General features: G+C 36.7%; 1 protein-coding gene and 1 long non-coding RNA gene across 2 annotated transcripts in view; one reads left to right on the forward strand and one right to left on the reverse strand.

Annotated features, from left to right (window-relative positions):
* LOC149091749 (uncharacterized) overlaps positions 1-20,951 on the forward strand; it is a 36,803-nt gene that overhangs the window by 11,276 nt on the left and 4,576 nt on the right. The window contains exon 2 of the long non-coding RNA XR_016196394.1: positions 8,889-8,932. This is a non-coding gene — a long non-coding RNA (uncharacterized LOC149091749). The remainder of the gene's footprint in view (positions 1-8,888; positions 8,933-20,951) is intronic.
* The window catches only part of DIP-theta (Dpr-interacting protein theta), a 48,088-nt gene continuing 27,332 nt past the window's right edge, over positions 196-20,951 (reverse strand). Inside the window, exons 6-12 of the mRNA XM_089257278.1 lie at positions 15,872-16,030; positions 13,657-13,785; positions 12,429-12,563; positions 9,778-9,927; positions 9,100-9,186; positions 8,004-8,279; positions 196-901 (exon numbers count right to left, since the gene is read on the reverse strand). Coding sequence (XP_089113404.1) covers positions 720-901; positions 8,004-8,279; positions 9,100-9,186; positions 9,778-9,927; positions 12,429-12,563; positions 13,657-13,785; positions 15,872-16,030 — 1,118 coding nt within the window. The 3' untranslated portion in view covers positions 196-719. The remainder of the gene's footprint in view (positions 902-8,003; positions 8,280-9,099; positions 9,187-9,777; positions 9,928-12,428; positions 12,564-13,656; positions 13,786-15,871; positions 16,031-20,951) is intronic.

Consider the following 20,951-nt stretch of genomic DNA (forward strand, 5'->3'; position numbering starts at 1 on the left):
GTCCGAGGTCAAAGTTGAAATAATTTAAGACGGCATTTTATTTCCATGTTGTTAAATCAAATAAATCAATTACAATGTATTTATATATATATATATGCATATATATCCGTATTTATATATATATCTATATTTATAATTATTTATAAACATTTAGCGGTGCACGAAAAAGAAGCCTAAATGAGTCTAAAGTAAATGTTTTTCCTTTATTTTTTTTTTGCCTTCGCTTTTGCAACATTTTATGCAAAGGCTGGCTGCTCTCCACTCGAGCATTTGACTTAAGCCTAGATTTAAATGTAGCTTTGAGTGGTTCTCTTTTTAGTTGTAGCTCATTAGCTGCTCTGACTAATACAACACATGTCAGTCCTAAGCCTTAGGATGTCCTTTTTTGTTTTTTATTTTATTTGATTTTTTTTTTTCGAATTTGCGAATCGCCTCAATTTTACATGCTAATACTTTGTAGTTCCGTTGTTTGTTTATAAATCTGTCTGCATTATGTGTTTGTCTATAAGTGCCTGTGTGTGTGTGTGTGTAAGTCTCTTTGTGTGCGTGTGTGTGTACGAAAACCCTTTTCAACTTACGCGCTAAGCAACAACAACTTTTTACATTTAGCTCTCGAATCGAATCTCTCTCGAATTAATTGCTTACAACTGATTTAGCTTAGATTTACGAACTGTTTTATTATTTTGTACAGATTACTACTTAATTGCTCGCTTAAATTCTTAGGCCTGCCACGCCCCCAGGTAGACAACGATAAGCAAAGAGTGTAATATGTTGTGTATGTGCACAGCGGCTGAGCTCTTCAGATCCTGCATGCGATCCATTTCGTCGGTCAGCGATTTGGCGTCGTGCTTCAACGGCGTATTCTTGCCATCCGACCGATAGGTGGCGCCATGATCGGGCACTGCAAGAGAGGGAAGCAGATGGAGAGAGAGAGAGAAAGTTAAATGAAAATAATACAATTGATTGAAGGCACTTTAGATGCACACAGATATACAGATAGAGGGAGAGATATATGTATGTATGTATGGATATATTATTGTCTGGCTCTGGCGTGTTACTTAATCAAAAGCCATATTCCTTTATTTTACGTGCATGGCTTTTATGATGTGTCCTTTCATAACTCGGGCCGCCGGCAGTTGGGCCAGCCAATCGAATGTCCTTTTTCAATTATGCGCTTGCCACACGCCAGCGAGCATAAACAATAGACAGGATGCGTTTATAGCCCAGTCATTTGTACACACACACACAGAGGGAGAGAGAGAGAAAGAGAGAGAACGAGAGAGTGGTAGACCAAACTGTTTGTCAAGGCGTTCCGTTTGCGAAACGTATTGCATATAAAAGGACACAACTTTCGTTCGTATTGCCCAACTGCTCCACTTATTTATAACATTCGCACTTATACAGCTCTCGTTTTTGCCCCCAATTTTTTGTTGATTTTTTTTTTGCTTTCTTTCTGCCATTTTGGCCAAAAATCGAAAGTATTTCCTCTGGCGGCATTTTGTTTCAATTTCACTTTGGCAGCGCCAAAAATTGTTTCGATTTTTATTGCTTAAGTGCGTTAAACCCTTGCGAGCCAGGACATGCACTCCACGGCAAGCAGCAGGGGAAGAGCCGTGTATCCGTGTGTCCGTGTGTGGGTGTGTGAGTGTTGGCCACAGGGACACTCATTGCGGGCGGGCTGGGGTAGAGCTCTGTATTGTTTTTGCCATCAATTTATCCTGCAGCCCCTATTTTTTTCTTTACATATCTGTTTTAGTTTTTCTTCCTTTTTTATTTGTCTTCCAATTTTTTCTTGTTTTTCCGTTTTCTCGTTCTTTTTTTTTCGGCTGTTTGTTTGTTTGCCTGGCAATCTGTTTCATTGGACATTTGTTTGTGTGCTGCAGTTACAAATGTGACGGCAGCAGGAAACGGCAAGTGGGCGGCGTGGAGTGGGGAAGCGCGCACTAGGCGCTGGAATTGCCGACGAATTTCTGTATTGTTTTTCCTTTTTCCTTTTTTTTTTTTTCATTTGGCCTGCTGTAGGCAGCAATTGGTCATTAGGCGCTTCGCTTTCGAGCTCTGCGGTTGAGCTGCACAACTGTGGCTTGTGGCTGGAGCACTGGCTTCACACAGTTTCAGCAGCAGCTCGAATTTTAAGTACATGGCAATGGGCGGGCGACAAATTTCAGAGTAAATAAGGACAGGTTCAATGAAAATAAGTGCACATTTATTTATGCATAATTAAGGAGGGCTAAGCTCCTTTAAACATTCAATTGGAATTTTAAATTTATTTTTAGGCATATTCATATGATGTTGATGTATTATTGTATGAAATAATACTGTGATTTGACTTACTTATTATTATTATTTTTATTAATATTTGATTATTATTTTTTTATTTTTTTTTTTTAATGTTATATGAATAGTATCCAAATTGCATGAATATGCTTTGTATTTAATACAAATTAAATGTAGTTGAATTAATAATTAATTATAATACATTTGTAAATTTTATAAATTGGGTTGGTAATTATTTATTCGTACAGCATAAAGTAAATATAGTAAATATATACGGACATAAAGTAATTATAGTTGAAAAAATAGAATATAATCTGTGATGAGAAGACTTTGACTGAGGCGTGGCGATGATCAGCGCAATCAATCATCAATTATCATTTATCACAATATTATAAATTGTTGTTGTATTACTGTATTAATTATAATTCTAACAAAATCATCCGCTTGATTGAGACTTTGTTTAATTTGGAAGCCATTCTCAGCCCTTCTTAAATGTAACTTAAAACTTTTTAGTTTAATGTCCGTGTTGGCTTAGACCATGCCCACTTCTTATATATGCGACCAAGTAAATCAACTGCTTTCTAATTCTTTTGCTTTGCTCTGGCAAGTCGAACTTCATTGAACTAAGTTTGTCATCAGAGTGAAAAATAACGCATCGAGTGGAATTTCTTTCTATTTTCGCTGGATTTTGTGTGCTTCCTAAACGTAGTTTGGTTCGTTTTGTTTTTAACGAGGAACCCTTTTTATTTTTATTTTTCATTTTTGTGTGAGTGTGTGTTATTTTTATAAACGGAAGTGCGCAAATTGCTTTGCACCGGGTCGAAAAATTTATTTGTATGTCTTTTGGCTTTTATTTTTCTATAAGCAGCTTTTCCTGCCGCCGCCCGCCCGCCGGCGTGGCCGGCCCAGGGCCTGGCTTAGTTTGTTTTGCTGGCGTCTGCAAACATTTCCATGTGTGAAAGAACGAGTTTTGCCCTGGTCCTGCGACGTGTTTGTCCTGCTCCTGTCGCTGCGTCCTTAATGTCCGTGCCGGTCGCTCAATGTGTGTGTGTGGGGAGGGGACGGGGTCATGTGTGTGTGTGTGAATGTCTGGCTGATTTTTATTGACGCTTGAGCATGTGTTTATGCGCATGGGTCTGTCTGTGTGCGTGTGTGTGTTTGTGCGTGTGTGTGAGTAGGTCCCAGCGGTGTCTTTAAAGCGCTTCACTATAAAGAAGAAGAGTCAAAACGCTGGCGGGTGTAAACGCTTTATCTCGCTGAGCTTTTATAGGCTGCGCTGTGGCATGGCGACTGCCCGAGACTCAGCTTTAAGTAATTTCTGCATAATTCTGTGCATGCCCTCGGGTGCAATCGGGCCAAATGACGCCCGGCTGCAGCTAATAGAAAACAAGTGCTCGAGCAGCCCTCGGCCGTGCCTATATTATAGATGCGAGCGAATAGCCAAGAGAGCTACTTGGGCAGTTGAGACTGAAATATATACATATATAAATGTATGTGTGTATATATAAATTGAATATTTCATATTTCATTGGGAATTTACAAGAGATTTCGCAAGGGCCCCGAGCGCTTCTTTGATGCGCTCCATTAGCGCTCTTTAAATTGACACCCTTTAGGCAAGTGTTGCACACACACAGAGGAGTTTCACACCTCAATTGTTGCGCCTGTTGCACTTAATACGCAAGAGCGATAAAAAAAAGGATCGAGGAGAAAAAAGAACAGAGCAAACAGTGCCGAGAGAACAGCCGACGGCACTTGAGACTCACTTGACTGGCGAACGGGGCGTATGCGTTACATTTCGGTTTTCATTTGTGCGGCAATGCATTTAACGCCATGTGGCAGAAACAGTTGCACACTTGGCGGCTTGAAACTATAATAAAAATGCAAGAAAAGCAAAAAAAAAGAGGGGGAGAAATAAAATGCTGGAGGCACGCGATGCCATTTCCAATGGCTTGCCACATGCCCCAGCTGCAATTGCTGCTGCCGTTGCTGCCGTTGCTGCTGTCTGTTGCATTTCATTTACTTTATCATTTTTCACTTCTCGCTCGGCAAATTATAAGCAAATTATTGCGGCCCGCTGAATGTCAGTAATCATCATGAAGTCCCTTATAGCAGTCGCAGTCGCAGTCCAAGTCGCAGTCGCAGTTGCAGTTGGAGTTGGAGTTGGAGTTGGGGATGAAGTCGGCAGCATGTGGGTAGTCGCATTTCCGGCGGGTGTTGCGCTCATTTTTGTTTTTATTGCATTTCCCTGTAATTTGTGTCATATTGTTGCCCGTTGGCCGAGCAAATTAAAAATGAAAGCGACAGCAACAACAACAAAAACAGCAACAACTGCAGCAGCAGCAGCAACAGCAGCAGCAGCTTTTGTGGTTGATTGCAACATTTTAATGACTGTTTAAGTGCGCGCCCCGAAATGCAATTGCAGCGTTTCTTTTTGATTGCAGCCTGCTCGATGCAGTTCTTAAATTTCTGTGTGGTAATATCGATTTCATATTTACTCATTGCTTGAACCAAAACGAATGGCTTTCAAATGATTTTCTCAGAAATTACATCGAAATTTCATTACTAAATTATTGACACATATGTATATATATTTATTTATTTTTTTTTTTTTTTTCAATTGTAAAATTTGTTGAGCATTTAAAGAATTTTGTTTCTTTATTAATTATTATTATATATAAAAATTAAGTATTTTTCTGAACAAAATTTTAAGTTATTTATGCTGTTTGAACAAAAAAGTGTGAAATTTAACAATAAATAACTTATGATTTTATTTATTAATATTTTTAAAACTTAGTGTTGAGAAATATATAAATACATATATATGTATACCATTTTTTTTTATTTTTATGCTAAACATAATTTAGCTTCTTCTTTACACTTAGCGTGCCTGGAGTGAATATAAAAATTATTGAGGTCGCCTTAGCTTAAGAGGAACCATCAACTCTCTTATAGCTATTCAATTATCACCAGACAAATATGTACTATTTCATCAAAAACTGGTTCTTTAGATTTTTTTAGACTCTGGCTTTTTGACATTAATAAAATAATATTCTAGCATTGTAATAAAAAGTGTGAATGCATGTAAATATGTACTTAATATTCATAATAGTTCAACTATCTAAAGGTATAAGAATATTTTACATATTATATTTTTTAATATATTTTACAGTATGCATTGAAGTTTTAGTGTCTGTAATATGTTTTTAAATTTATATAAAAATCAAGAACAAAAATAAATAATAATAATAATAATTGATAATCAGGAGATATTATTTTATTATTTATTTATGTATTTATTTATTTTATTTATCCTGTTTTATTCAGTGTAACATGAAATCAAATCAGTTCTCTTTTGCATCATTTAAAGCTCAAATTATTAAAATTGACAAATATCCCTGAACTCTGCATAAATTGAATACAAAATTGATACTTGCTTTATAAATTGAATTAGGCAAGCTCTTTACTATATATATATTCTCTTCTTATAAGCCATCTCTCATTTACTGCACAAACTTGGACGTATTCAAGTTTCGCAGGCCCTCCAAATGTAAAAGAAAAACAAAATCGCGACATATGCAAAGCTCAGCAGTGATAAGCGCACGCCCATTGCCATTCACAAGCTCCCTCTCTCTCTCTCTCACTTTCTCTCTGTGTTTCGCTCTCCCTTTGTCGCGATATGTGCAACATCTAGCAGGTAATAAATCTAACTGTAAACGCAGCGCTTACGACATTGCATGCCAGGCTTGAAAGTTGTCGTCATTGCAGCACCCTGCCCGCCATTACCAGGCGTAACAGCGACGGCTCCCGCCTTCAGGGCCTCTCCCACGACCCACACACCCCCACCCCACCCTCGATGGCCCTTTTGCCTCTGGCGTAAACGCAACATTTTCGCTGTCGTTTGCCAAAAATGGCTGTAGCCAAAGGCGAGGCATGATGCGGGTCGTCGTTGTCTTCGTCTCAGGAGTCGGCGGGCAGGAGTCGGCGGAGCATAGCCCTTTGATGGTACTGTGGATGTTGGGGTTTAGTTACATTCTTCTTCTACCAATTCTTCTTATTCGCCTTGACGCCTTATGTGCAATTTGTCTGCAATTTTTATAGTGCGCCTCAGTCCAGCTGCTCTATCTATCGTATGCTGCTCCTTCTCCTGCTGCTCCTCCCCCCTTGCTACTTTTCTCATATTCAATTTGTTCGATTTGATTTTGGTGCTGCTGCTGCCTCTTGCGCTCTATCAAGTGCATTTTATTTTAGTCGAAACGCGTATGCACAAATTTTCCACTACAACAAGGCGCCTGTAAAGTTTTATGCGTTTGCCACGCCCCGCCGCCGCCCATCGAGCCGTCAGCCGGATATGGATATTGTCGTCGATTGTGAGCGGGCCAAGCCAGCGCTGGGTCGGGTCGGGAGCTGTGTAAAATTTTATGTTTATTGATTGGCAGGCACTGTGAGCAACCAGCGAGGCGACACTTTGACTTTTACATAATGCAACTGAGAGGCAACTGCAATTGCAGCTGCAACGTGGCAAGAATGTTTGCCAAGCATTCAAATGTGGCGCAACTTTAATGAAAAGTTTGCTCTATGCGTACAACAAACCGAAAATAATTACCAAAGTTGTACAACATAATGAAATTTCGAAATCTGTTGTGAGGCAATTGGGTAGCTCTAATATATTTGAAATCAAATTTGAATATCTTTTGAAATGCAAGTCTCTGTCATCAATTTCTGTCATTAGAAATTTGGTTAAATCTTTCTCATATCTTTTGGTAAATTTTATACTTTTAAAGTAACTCGCTAAATTTTAAAAATATATAAATAATAACGAAATAAGTTTATCTCTGCAGAAAAAAAAAATATATATTTTATAGTTTTTATAGGAGCAAATATTATTAAATATTTTTTGTATATATGTATATAGTTTTATTAATACATATCAAACATTTGTATTTGTATATAAATTATTTTATATGTGAATTATTCCACTCTAATTTGTATCACGTTCATATTGTGAATTATTCAGTTTTCACATTCGTAATCAATCACAGGAGCTGCTGCTGTTACGGCTCGAACACCTCGGGGATATTATGTGCTTAACACAAATATCGAGATTTGTGCCGCTTATTATTTATGATGATTGTACATTATGATGAGCCACATTAGCAGCACATTACACCAGATACCAGAAACTTTGGCAAGTGCTGCGCGCCGAGCTGGACAGCAGGAGAAGCAGGGGCAGCGGTTTTTCGCTTCGGGCAACGAAATTGCATGCTAGAAAGTCATATTTTCATTGGCAAAAGGACAGAGGGACAGAGGACAGAGAGAGAGTGAGCGAAAGAGAGAGAGGGAGGGGGTGTGTGGCTGACGTATGCTTTGCCAAAGGATATACATGTACATACACATATATATTTCATGACTTGAGCCAAAGTATCTGTATCTAACAAGTGTCGACGGCAGGACAGAGCCCTTAAGCCCGGCTGAAGTCGTTATGATTTGTCATAAACATAAAATAAATGGCCAAATATTTATAGTATGCTGTGTCATGAGAAGCTCTAGCAGACACCCACACACACACACACACACACACACATGCAGACACACCCACTCAGACACACATTTAGCCAATAAAAATATTGGCCCAAGGGTAGGAAACAACTTGAAGTGTCCTTCGATGCGTTAAGTAGCTCGCAGATGTCAAGGATTTTTATCCTTGCCCCAACTCTCTCACTACTCACCCAGATGCTGCTGCTGCTGGTGTTGCTGATGCTGCTGCTGCTGATGCTGCTGCTGCTGGTGATGATCTCTGCCCCGGCTTGTGCCCGGCGAGTGATGATCCTGTGAGTTCCACAAGCTAGACGTGGCGCCCATGTACACATTGTTCAGTGTCGATGGCGCCTGATCCAAGGATTTGCCCTTGTTGCGCTGCGACTTGCTGTTGCTGTTCTGTGGATTGTTGTTGTAGTTGTAGGGATTATTGCTGTTCGAATTGCTGTTGCTGCTGTAGCGTTGCTCTGCGAATTGAATGGCGTTAGTTGGTGCTGGGCTCATAGTTGGATTGTAGTAAGACGATAAATATCGCGAAAGTGGATATAAGTTGTGAAATAATTCGAAATTTATTTAGATACCAAATTAGTGCACAAAAAATTATAAATTAGATAATAAATAAATAAAATCAAATTAAATAAGAATTACTAACTTATTCCTTCTTTCATCGAATTACTTTTCAGAATTTTATAAAAATTAAAGGAAACTAATTTATATTTATTTATTTATATAAATTATATTTATTTATATATTCTGGCACTATATTCTTTAATTTTCATATTTATGCTATATTATATTTAAAATATAATATTTTATTAAATTATTACTTTTGATTTATATTTCTACAACGATTTTCATTATATCATTTTTCATTTTATTTCAGATAAAATTCAAATTTATTTATTCATATTTATTTATTTATATAAATTATATTTATTTATATATTCTAGCATTATATTCTTTAATTTTCATATTTATGCTATTTTTTATTTAAAATATTATATTTTATTAAATTATTACTTTTGATTTATATTTCTACAACGATTTTCATTAAATCATTTTTCATTTTATTTCAGATAAAATTTAAAATAAATTTATATGTTAGATTGAACTTGGGCAGGTAAGAAAATAAAAACAACAAGTTATTATTCTTTGTATATTACATTGGCCAAGATAGAGGTATTTATACAAATTTAATATATATAAAAATTTTTAATAATTTATCTAGCAATCTTTAAGACACTTTCGATATTTATCGATTACCATAATCGGTTTCATGATGCTTACCCTTGTTGTACTTGACGTTATAGACGGGCACGGTGTTGATCGATACAGTGGGCGCCATCGTTGTAATTGTTGTTGTTTGCGGAATATCTAAAGAAATAGAGCAAACGAATTTTAATAGAATTGACACGGAACACAGGGTGCTGGCATCTCAATCGAATGTCCGAGAATATTTGAGCATCGTGTGCTCAATTCCTTGGCCAACAAATAACCGATTTACCCTACTCAGCTGGCAAATTATAAGGCATAAATGATGAATCTGTAGCACGTCCATTATCATCATCGCATCAAACATATTTATTTATTCAGCCGTGGAGCTAACTTCATCGAGAGCACCGGCTCATAAATCAATCACTGCCAATGCTGGGCCACGCCCAAGTTCAGCCACTTGACCTGGGTCAAAGGTAACTAAACTTTATTCAACCATTTATTATGAACATTATTATTATGTTTGCTTGCTTTTTTTTCGTATTGACCCGAAATTAATTAAATGCCAGGGGCGAGTACAAATAGTTGCAGGCGAATCGCCCTTGGCTGCTCTGTGACTTATGTGAGACACTGTTTAAGCCGTTACATTAACATTTACGTTTATAGTTATGGCAATGGATGTAAATGTTATTACTGTTTATAGTTGTTGTAGTTGTTGTTGTAGTTGTGGTTGTTATTGTGTGAAATACTTACGGTACAATTTGATCGCACCATCTGTGTCGCCCAGCGAATTCTTGGCCACACAGCGATAGGCACCAAAGTCGGCAATGTCAACGTCGTAGATGGTCAGACGCATTGTTATTTTATAGCCCGACTCGAAGGTTTCTGGCACAAAGCGTTCACCTGCCATAGAGAGAGAGAGAGAGAGAGAGATAGAGATAGAGAGATGAAGATACAGAATGAGTGATAAATACGTTTAGTAATTGCTTCATGTACATCGTGATGAGTGGGTATGCGTATGTGTGTGTTTGTTTGTCTGTGTTTCTGTGGGCGGCGTAACAAGCTCATATATAACCACAATGAAATTTAACCCATTTGGCCAGAGCAGCAGTCAGTCAGTCAGCAGAGCCCGTTAAAGTGACATACTAACGTACGTATGTGTGTGTGTGTCTTGTCCTTTGTCTGGACTTGTCCTGGCCAAAGTAATTTGGCTTAAAAGAAGCCAAAATAGAATCGAGGCAAACCCCAATTTTAGCTCAACTTGTTGTCATCTTGGATAACCAGCTCTTTGCGGGGGGTTCGCCACCCTCCAAATCGTTCATTTTAATTTATACAAAAACCAAGCTGGCATTCGAAACGTTTCCTTCTACTACTCCTGCGCCTCCTGCCCCCATGGCGCTAGTTGCTTTGCTAGGTTTTGATTTACGTTTGATGTCGGTTAGATTTCGCTTAGTCGGAACTAAGCCTGCCCTCTCCACCTGGTCTAGCGAGTGGGGCCACCGACTAACTAACTGTGAAGTCGACCACAGGCAATTGTTATGCATGGCAGCTAAGCAACTGATTAGTTTACTAAAATGCTTTCAAATGGCTTGAAACTGAGACTCGAGATTTGAATCCACGTTGTTGTTGTTGATCAAACCCAAATTGCTTTGGGTCTCTAGCCTGAAAAGCATTTAAATGCTAAAGATTGACCAAATGTGATTTCAGCCGAGATTAGAGGAAAAATGAATTTCGATTTAGTTTTTAAAGGTGACTGACTTTATTTTCTTGCCAAGCAAAAAAATCTTGCTAAACTGAATTTCACATTAAATAAATTTTTTATTGACCATCAATTGTATTTACGGTCTTTCTTTTTTAATAAATAAAAAAAAAAAAAAAAAAATATATATATATATATATATATATATAATTAAAAATATAAATAAAATATAATATAAGCATATGTATAAATATAATATTTTTTTTAAATGTCTTATTTATTTTATTTAACTAAAGAATTAATTTTTCATCTAGAGATTTTATAATTATTTTTTAAAATAAATAAAATTTGGTTTCTTCACTTTTAAAGACAATTTTTAACAAATTCTGCTGCAATTTAAAATTTTTATTTATTTATTTTTTTTTATTATTATTTTTAATGCTTTGATTAAATATTGATTACATATTAAATATTTCAGTCTAATAAAAGCTTTCCAGTCCAATAAAAAGATCAGTGGAAATGACGTCCAATGATCTGGCTGAGTTAATTTTTCAAGTTCAGTTCGTAATCAGCTTAAAGTTGGCGCTTGAAAGAGTTCTGAAAGCCAGCCTTTTATGTCATAAAATCCAACGCACTTTGAAAAAGAAAGTCAAAAAAGGAATCAACGAAAAAAGAAACTCCATTAAAAACTCAGAGCTGGACGACAGTGGCTGGCTACAGAAACTGCTTTTGACTTGAGGTCATTTTCAATCACTTTTTCCATTTTGTGTCACAGGGCAGCCAGAGAACAACACGCCAAAAAAAGACAGAGAGAGAAAGAGAGAAAGGGAGAGAGAGAGAGAGAGAGAGAGAGAGAGAGTAAAAAACGTAAAGTTTTTGAATGTCTGTGTGACTTTTTCACAGAGCTCTCACTGATAAGGGGCCGTGGTCAGCGGGCAGGAGCAGCAGGAGACAGAAGTTGAGAGAGCAAGTGCAGGTTGCGGTTTGGAGTGTGCGACCGTCGTTGGCTTTTTATTCATTTTTGCTTTTTTGGTTTTTTTTTTCCCCTGCAACATGCAGTTCATTTGCCGTGCAAGATGAGTGGGCGTTTGAGTGAATGGATGGATGGCTGGATGGATGCTCAGCTCTTATAATGGCCGCAGGAAATTAAGTTGAAATTGTGCCTAAGGGTCGGAGAGCAATCATCGTGTAGTTGCCAGCGCACCAGCAGACACTGCGTCAAATTAATTACATTCTGTTGGATTATGCGAAAGTGGGCATAGCTCTTTAGTTTAATGGAGTTTCAAGTGCAGTCATAGCAGAATGCAATAACAACAAAAACAAACTTCAATTGACAGTGAACACCTGCATGACGTGTATATCATCAGAATCGAGTATACATTGGATTTATAGAATATGCTGTTACTGAATCTTAAGTTTCGTGGCGTGCTTCGCACATTCTCAGTCTGATCTGATGCATTAATATTTAATAATTAGATTCGGCTTGAGCATTTTGTGGTCCTTTTATATATATAGACTAAACAAAGTTAGGATAAAATTCTGTTGGCCATTGGCATTGCTCAAAATTTAATAAACATACAAAATATATAATAATAATAAAAAAAAAAAAAATTCTTGCAGTCAAATTGTAACTAGTTAACTTCCGTCGTATTAGTGTCTATTTGGCATGTATATTAACATCAATTTGAGCTTGGAGCTTACTTACCAGGCACAATAATTGTATCATTCTTCATCCAATAGTTGATGGACTTTGGATATGCTTCCGATTGGCATTCGAGAGAAATGTTCTGTGCCAAAGCGGCGCCAACTAATTGATTTTGTATCCAAATCATTGGCGGAACTATAAATGGAAAAAGTTGAAAAGTCAGTCAGAGTAGAAAGAGAGAGCGAGAGAGAGAGTGAGTAGGAAATAGTTACGTGTAAAAGCGGAATGTAATTGTAATGGCAGCTCAACAATGTGGCTCAAACGAATGCAATAGAGCTCACAAACTTTATATACACATATATACATTGTATACATATATATTTATACGCACACACACTCACTCTCACACATACATAGCCAGTTAATGTTGTGGCATGTGAGCATGAGCCAAAGGTATTCGCATTCATATAAAATTCCATTTGTTATTGTTTGCCAATGCGATTTGTTGCGGTTTGCCCTCTTTTATTTATCCAACTAATTGCTTTTTAATTTTTATTAGAAAAGAGGAAGAGGGCGAGAGAGAGAGAGAGATAGGGCCAGCTCAGCGTTTGTTTATGCCCGGATAAGTTAAGTTGCTTTTTGCCATGGGGCTTAAATGGTTCACCTCAAGTCTGCCGGCATTTGGAATTTACACGAGTATCCAGAACATTTTTCGAGCGACTAAAGTTGCTCCGCAAATTGTTGAGCAACTTAAATTTTTATTTAATTAGCAGTGGTGTTAATGCAAAGGGCGGGGGGGAGGGGGGCGGACTGGCTGCACTGCAGAGCGTAGCAAAGGAGCGCTAAATATGCTAACTAGCTGGGGCACACTTAATTATTTACTTTATGCATGGCACCTAAAAGTATGCAGCCAGACGGACAGACAGACAAAGCGCCAAAGGGCGAGAGAGCCAGCTAGAGCGAGGGGGTGATGTAGAGGGGAGGCGGAGTTGTTTGTGCTACTCTCAGGCAATATTAAAATGCACAGCATATTTTCTATGGCAAGATTTGAAGTGGTGCTTTGTGTGTGTGTGCTTGTGTCTGTGCCACAGTCTGCAGCACATTGCTCATACGCCACCGTCACACAGACGAGCAGCTACAGAGAGATGCCATGCGGCGCTCTAGCGCAAAACTATAAATATTTAAATATGCAAAATTGATATGCACCCCGGCTGAAGGCAACACTTATTTTCCATACCCAAGCCCACCGTTTCCCCTTTCCCCATTTCCCCATTTCCCAAATACTTACAGTGCACAATGAGCATGACGCGTTTGCTAACGGTTGGCGGTATGCCATTGGAGGCAATGCAGAGATAGGCGCCCATATTCAAGCGATTCACTTTGGCGATGGTCAGAAACGAGCCATTGTATGCGATTGCTGTAAATGGAGAAAGACAAAGCAAAGAGAGGGAGAGAGAGATGGAGAGAGTTAAAGGCATTATAAATCAATTAATTGTGATGTTAAATAGCTAAAAATACAATGCGATTCTTCATTCAATTTCGTATTCAAGGATAATGCTGTTGTATTTAAATTACAGTTTTTTTTTAATTCTTATTAATTATGGCCTGTTCAAAATCGTTTCGATTATATTTTATAAACATAGAACTCAAATACCTATAAATGTATATATGCTGCATTTAAATATATATAAAAAAAAGGTTTTCAAATATCTCCAGCTAGGAGCTTTAACTTCACAATGCCTACACTCAATACATAGCTAATTATTCCTACCCTGTTCATATTTTTTGTGCTATCAGTCCAGTGCAATATGCATTGCAATTACAAAATTTCTCTCTGAATACGCAGTGTGATTGGCTCGAGCTCTCACCTAAATATATGTACTTCCTAGCTGGCTCGGCCTCAAAATTGTTCGGTTGCCTTTTGCTGCACATTGGCATTTTATGGGTTCAAGACAAAATCGTTGCTTGCTGACCGATTTATCGATTTGGCCAAGTGGCTGTAATGAATGTTTCATTTGCCACCACCACACACTAGCTGGATGTGTGTGTGTGTGTGCGGTTGGACATGTGAATTGGAATGGCTCATTGCACGTTGCGACTCAGGCACCTGTCATACGTTAGCAAACATTATCGCCGGCACATTGTTGGCCAGCCTTAATGCACTCAATCGAGTATGTGATCCACTGCATGTGGTTTGATAAGCATCAAATAGCAGAGTTGACTATTTTCGGGCTACTCTGGAGTCTATGTTTCAGTCTGCTGAATACAGAACTGACGAGAACTCTGTGGCTGCAGTCTATTTAATATATTGCAGAACTATATTTCTTTAATATTTGTAAATATGTAGTAAGAAAATAAAAATCATTTGACAAAACAGAGATTTGCTATAGAAAATCGTATAGGTCATTTAAAATAAAACGAGCTTTAAAACATCATTTTAAATAAAATAATATTGAAAATTAATTGTTAAATTATTGCAACTCATAACCAAAAAGTTGACTCCAGATGCTAAAAGACCTCATTGTGTGTGTGTGTTTTTTTTTTTTTTTTTTTTTTTTTTTTTTTATTAAATATCAAAGAATAAATTTTCTTCTATACAAAAATGTATAAAAATTCAATAATTGTTTGACGTAAAATATCGAAAATATTTTCGAAATGCTTAAAGTTTAATTTACAAGTTAATTGAAACAGAAAATCGATTTTATTTAATGAAGAAAATATAAAATTCTTCCAATAACAATTAAAAAGTAAAAATAAAAAATAACTAAAAAAAGTGTATTTATTTTTATAAATATAATACTTTTTTTATTATCATATAAGGTATATATTTTCTATTCTATAAATATATATGATTTGCAGTAAACTTCAATTAAGTTAGGGAGTTAATTGCTTACGCATGAAGATTTCCTTAGTAATAGTTTTTGATTTAAAATACATATGTGTATGTAGATGCGAAAACTCCATTAAAAGTTTTCTAAGAAATCGAATCATTTAAAACAAACACATAAAAAGTAGCATGAATTTAAATTTTAAAAATTATTTTTTATGGGCTATCATATTAAAATCTGTTAATCGCACAATTTTAGAAATTATTCTTCCCTAATAATTTTTTTTATATTTTTTTTTTAAATAATAATAATTATTATTTAAATAATAATAATAAATAATAATTAATAATTAAAGACTAAAAATTGACATAAGGAAATATATTATCTGTATATAATATAAACTGCAATAGTCAAGTCTTAAAGCTTACTAAAACTTGACAAAAAAAAACTTGACAAAGAACATTCAAGTTGCAAGTTGCTTTAAAACGCAGCTCATGCAACTTAATGCGAAGAAAACACGCGTCTTTGTTTGACTTCGACAGTGGGGCAAATAATTTACATGGTGAGCCGCAGAATCTTTCGCCAGAGTCCATTTGTCATGCATGCAGCGTGCAAATGCAGGCACCCACACACACGTAGAGAGAGAGAGAGAGAGAGAGAGGTAGTTGTACTTACCCTCAGCTCCATTGGGTAGTGGTATCAGCTCGCCACCTTCGCGTCGCCAGGTTATCGTTGGCGTTGGCGACCCGGTTGCGGCGCATTTGAGGGTTACGTTTGACCCCTCGCGTATGACCATGTCCGTGCTGGTGGGATAGTCCAGTATGTCTGGTGGCACTGTGTATCCAAACACACACACACACACACACACAGATAGTTATGGCAACAGTTACAAGCGACATATTATTCATACGCCACGTGGGCCGTGCAACGTTGCAATGGAGTCCATGAATTGTTCGCCAGGTGTCAGCAGTTGGCAGCAGCAGCAGCAGCAGCAGCAGTGTTTGTTCATTGTTGTTGTTGTTGACATTGTTCGTTGGTTGGTTGGTTATTTGGTTGGTTTACAGTTGTTGTTGTTGTTGTTATTGGTGACATGTGAGTGAGAGAAAATGCAATAAAGAATTTTCGTTGAGTGGCTTAATTTCCATCAGGCTTTTAACAAATTGTCGCTACTCTGTCTAACTGTTTTTGGGGCCATAATTGATTTTTATAAATTTTGCATAAACACTTAAAACGTTGAGTATTTTCCTAAATTCAAAAACTAAAACATTAATAATAAAATAAAACTTTACTGTTACTCAACTCTAATAACAACCTTGGCTGTCATATAGCAGCAGCTGTAGTAGACTTCATAGAGATTTCCACAAGACAAATCATATTATGTGTATGTTGAGATTTATTTAATTTACTTTCGGCTTTCTGCCACAAAATGTTGCGCCATGGCCAAAACTTCAATAAACAGTCATTTGTGCAATTAAAGTCTGGTGCAGCTGCGACATCTTCAACAAGTTTTGGGCGCTGCACAAAGTGAATGAGGGACTCATGCATATCCTACAAGGACACGTCGCTTGTTCCCATTTTTGACATTTACATGCAGCGAGAGTTGTCTGCCAGCCAACAGAGAGAGAGACAGAGAGAGAGAGAGAGGGAGAGCGACAGGACCAGGGACTGGGACACGGAGTCAGACCAAGCTCGGACCCGGACCCGGATCCGGACCTGTCGTCTGTTGTGCGTGCCAGTCTCTGGTGTTACTTGGCAATTAATTATAATTTCACGCTTGACAATTTTTCACTTGCCAAAAAGAGAAGTGAACGACAGTGGCAAGCAATGGGCAGGCAGGAGTGGGCATGGCAGGAGACTGTTTGCTGGCCACTTAATGAGGCAGCGGTACGAAATGTGCATTTTATGACTGGAGCACTTAAGAGCAGTTTTCAACAGCAGTAATTTGGCCAAATCTATATTACACTATTAGCCCGCAAGAAATTATTGAAAGAATCCTAAAGGAAAGAGTCGAAGAGAGGGGGAGCTGCTCCTCTCAGCTATGACACAAGTCGTCTACACATCGAATCTTAAAAGTCTTCGTGTAAACAATGATGGGCATGTTTTACAAAATGTACTTTTTGCTTTCTCAATCCACACGCGCTCACCCACATTCACATTCACTCACGCATTACGTATACGTCATGTTGAACAAGTTGAGTAGGCCGCACAGCGCCTGTTGACTTGGCCGTAATGGGCTCTGCTGGCCCTGTCGCTCGCCTCGAACACAAAGAGCCGCCCCAAAGGTGTGGGGCAAAACGTTTTTATCGCCGCTGTGGCTCAGTGGGTGATAATTTATGAAATGAAGCGAAATGTGATGAAAGATAAAAATTAATTCCAACTGCGCTCAAATTGGGCTCTTGCCTTAGGCAGTGATAACAAAATTATACCATATATGTACACTGGCATTAGGCATTAATCTTAATACATTTTATAAATGACAATATTTGCTATACTGAGTGCCTAATTGTATTTGACGCTTTGTCTTTTTTTTTTCTTTATATATTATATTAATAATAATAAATTATTTTATTTTATTATGCTAAATTAATATATAAATAAAAGAAACTAAATAACATTAGTTCCCAAGGGCAAAGGGAAAAAAGTATTATTAAAAAAAAAAAAAGGATTCTCAATACGTACGAGATGTTGTTAATTTTTGCTTATTTCGATTCGCTTTCTGCGAATTTCATGATAAACTGCGCAATCGATTGCTCAGTAATATGATTTTCAAGGAACTCTAAATGCTTTGAGCGTACACGCTCTACTTCGGAGTTCCACAAAAAATAAAAGAACATGCACACTCCCTCTGAAAAAAATCTTTGTAAACAGTCTTCATTTTCCTATACATATCTACACATTCACACTGACGTTCGCTGTTTATGAGCCTATCGAGCACGATATGCAAGAGAACTGGGAATGGAAAGCCGAAAAATCGACAGATTTGTGAGCCGATCTCGCTGAAGAGTAAAGTAAGAATCAAAGAGAGAAACACTTGATGACACTTTGAGCAATTATGATATATGAAATCTATACGTCCTCTCCAAAAAGGGACGTCATATAATTTTTTATTTACCACTAGAAATCAATTAATTATATTTCCTTTTTTTTGACGTTGGAAACAATTCCTAATACTAATATTATATACATATATATTATTTATTATATATATATAAAAATATCTTTTTTTTTTAATTTCTATGGATTTTAATGTTATATGGATATTAAACCATAAAATCTGTATCACTTGGAATGAGTTCAATTAAATTAATTCAATCCTCATTCTTTTATAATCAAGTCCTATCGGTAAGCAGCATTATAACTTAAAGTGATTTCATAGCCGATGAGACTAACTAAATTAATACTTCATCATGCATGGCTGTATGCAATCTAGACTTAGTCTCTTATGTTATGTTGAAGTGAATGTCTGAAGAGGCTAACTCAATTGATATAAAAAAATTCATGAGTCCTGTCCGCAGCTACGCAGAGTCTCTTGCATACTCTCACCTTTAAATTGTGAGTTACTGAAGAGACTAACTAAATTAATATGACCTTTTTCTAAATGTCCTTAGTCTCTGACATTCTATCACACAGTGACTCGCCTTACAATTGTGAATGCCTGAACAGACTAACATAAATTAATTTAAAAACATTCATGAGCTCCATATAGCTACGATGCACCTTTCAATTGTGAGTGTCTTGAGCCTTAACTAAGTGAGTATCAAAGCATTCACGACATCTATAGAGCTACTCTGACTAATGACTCGTAAAGTTATTCATGCAGCTGCACCACAATTGCGCTTAACTCTTAACTCTATTCGCTTAAGCTGAGCAGAGATCTCTCTCTTGTGCCGGACTTGCTATGGAAATTAGAGATGCTAGAGACAGCTTCTGGAGATACTCTGCGCTGCTGTCAGTTGTAAATTCGATGCATTAAAATGCCATTTTTCAAACATTTTACGCCATGCACTGAGTCAACAAATCCTGTTTCGATGTGCCCACCCAGCGTCGTTTTGACACTTTCACAGCTTTTCCACTTGAATGCGCCCACTTGGCTGAGCTCCTCCTCTGACAGGCAGACAGGCAGACGGACACACAAATAAACACAGACACAGACACAAACACAGTCGCAGTCTAAGGGGAAGAGGGGGCGCAATCAAGCAATGGCCATCGCCTCCTCCACTGTCATGCATCAAAGCTGACCGAAAATGGACAACAAATTTCACGTTCATAAAAAATTGTGGACACATTTTGCTTTTCATTTTATTTGAGAATATTTTTAGTTTTTTTTTTTTTTGTTTTTTTTTTAGCTTTTGTTTCTGCTCGTGTTTATTTGTTAAAGTTGTAGTGCTTTTGTTTTTGTCGCCCAGCTAGTTGTTTGTGCCGCTGATTGTTTTTGTAGCCAGCCAGCGAGCCATTGAATTATTTATTCGAAACAATATATTTTGCCAATTGATGTTTTGCTTATGGCGTTAAAGGCATTGTCCGGACAAAGCCATATGGTTTATGCCTCTGTGGCTTGCTTTCATATTTTTCATTCGATTCTTTTAGCCATACATTTTATTTGATTTCCAACGCGAGCGGGTCTAATAACAAATATATATATATGTATATCCTTTTGCTGTGCGCTCGGCTATATACGAAATATTTATTAGACAAATATTTTCTAACTCTGTTTTTTTTTTTAGCTAATAGTTTGCGTAAATTGAACAATTTTAGCTGTTTGCAATTCATTTGTTTAGGAAATGACATGAAGAATTTTTTTTTTTGTTTTTTTGAGCTAATAAAATATTATTCTAGCTTTTAATTGAGTAAAAAATTTGTATTTGCAATTGATATGTGTTATTTTTTATGCGACTTGTAGATAATTCAAGCCGTGCGCTGGGCTGTTTATTTATTTATTTTATTTATTTTTTTTTTAATTATTATTATTTTTGTAGAATTATATACATATTCCTGCTAACTCGCAAGCGCCCCAGAGGAAAAAATTATTGTCATTAAAAAGTACAAAAAGTACAAAGTACAAAAAATATATATAAATATTTAAAAATATTTCATGTGCCTACAATAATTAATTTGATCTATTTTCAAAATATTTCGAAATTTTAATTTTTAATACAATTGTGCATATTTATTTTATATTTTTGGTATATATATTTTCTAAAATTATCTATTATTATTGTTAAATATTTATTTAACATTTATTATTTTTTTATTTTAATTATTTATTTATAATTTTTTATTTATTTTTTTTTTTAATTTATATGTTGTTGACAATAAGAATTTTAAGAAATTTAAAAAAATGTTTTTAACAATTAACACTTTTAATGCTCTGCAATGCGATGCGCTTGGAAATATGTCAAAAAATCATAAAGGCATCAATAATTAAGCAATGATTACGTGCCGTAATACTTGTGCTTTATAGTTCAATTCCCCAATTGAGTTCATGCACAGAGCGCTCAAAAAGTATGCTACATAAAGTCGCGCACTTTCCTGTGAACCGCTTTAAAGCCTCTGACCCACTCGATTTGCTTGCCAACTTTTGTTCATTTGGGTGTAAAGCGGTTGTGGCACTGAACAAAAAAAAGGGAGCCTGTAAAATGCTGACACAGTTTGTAACTGTTGCTATGCGAACTGACAAATTTCGCGCTGTGTAGGCAGCACATAATGTGTTTCGACATCAATGAAAACACAATCAACCAAAGTGGTTACTTACGAC

This window comes from Drosophila navojoa, chromosome 3, assembly GCF_054131105.1.
Source record: "Drosophila navojoa isolate 15081-1374.11 chromosome 3, UAZ_NAV_1.0, whole genome shotgun sequence".
Classification (NCBI taxonomy): Eukaryota; Metazoa; Arthropoda; class Insecta; order Diptera; family Drosophilidae; genus Drosophila; species Drosophila navojoa.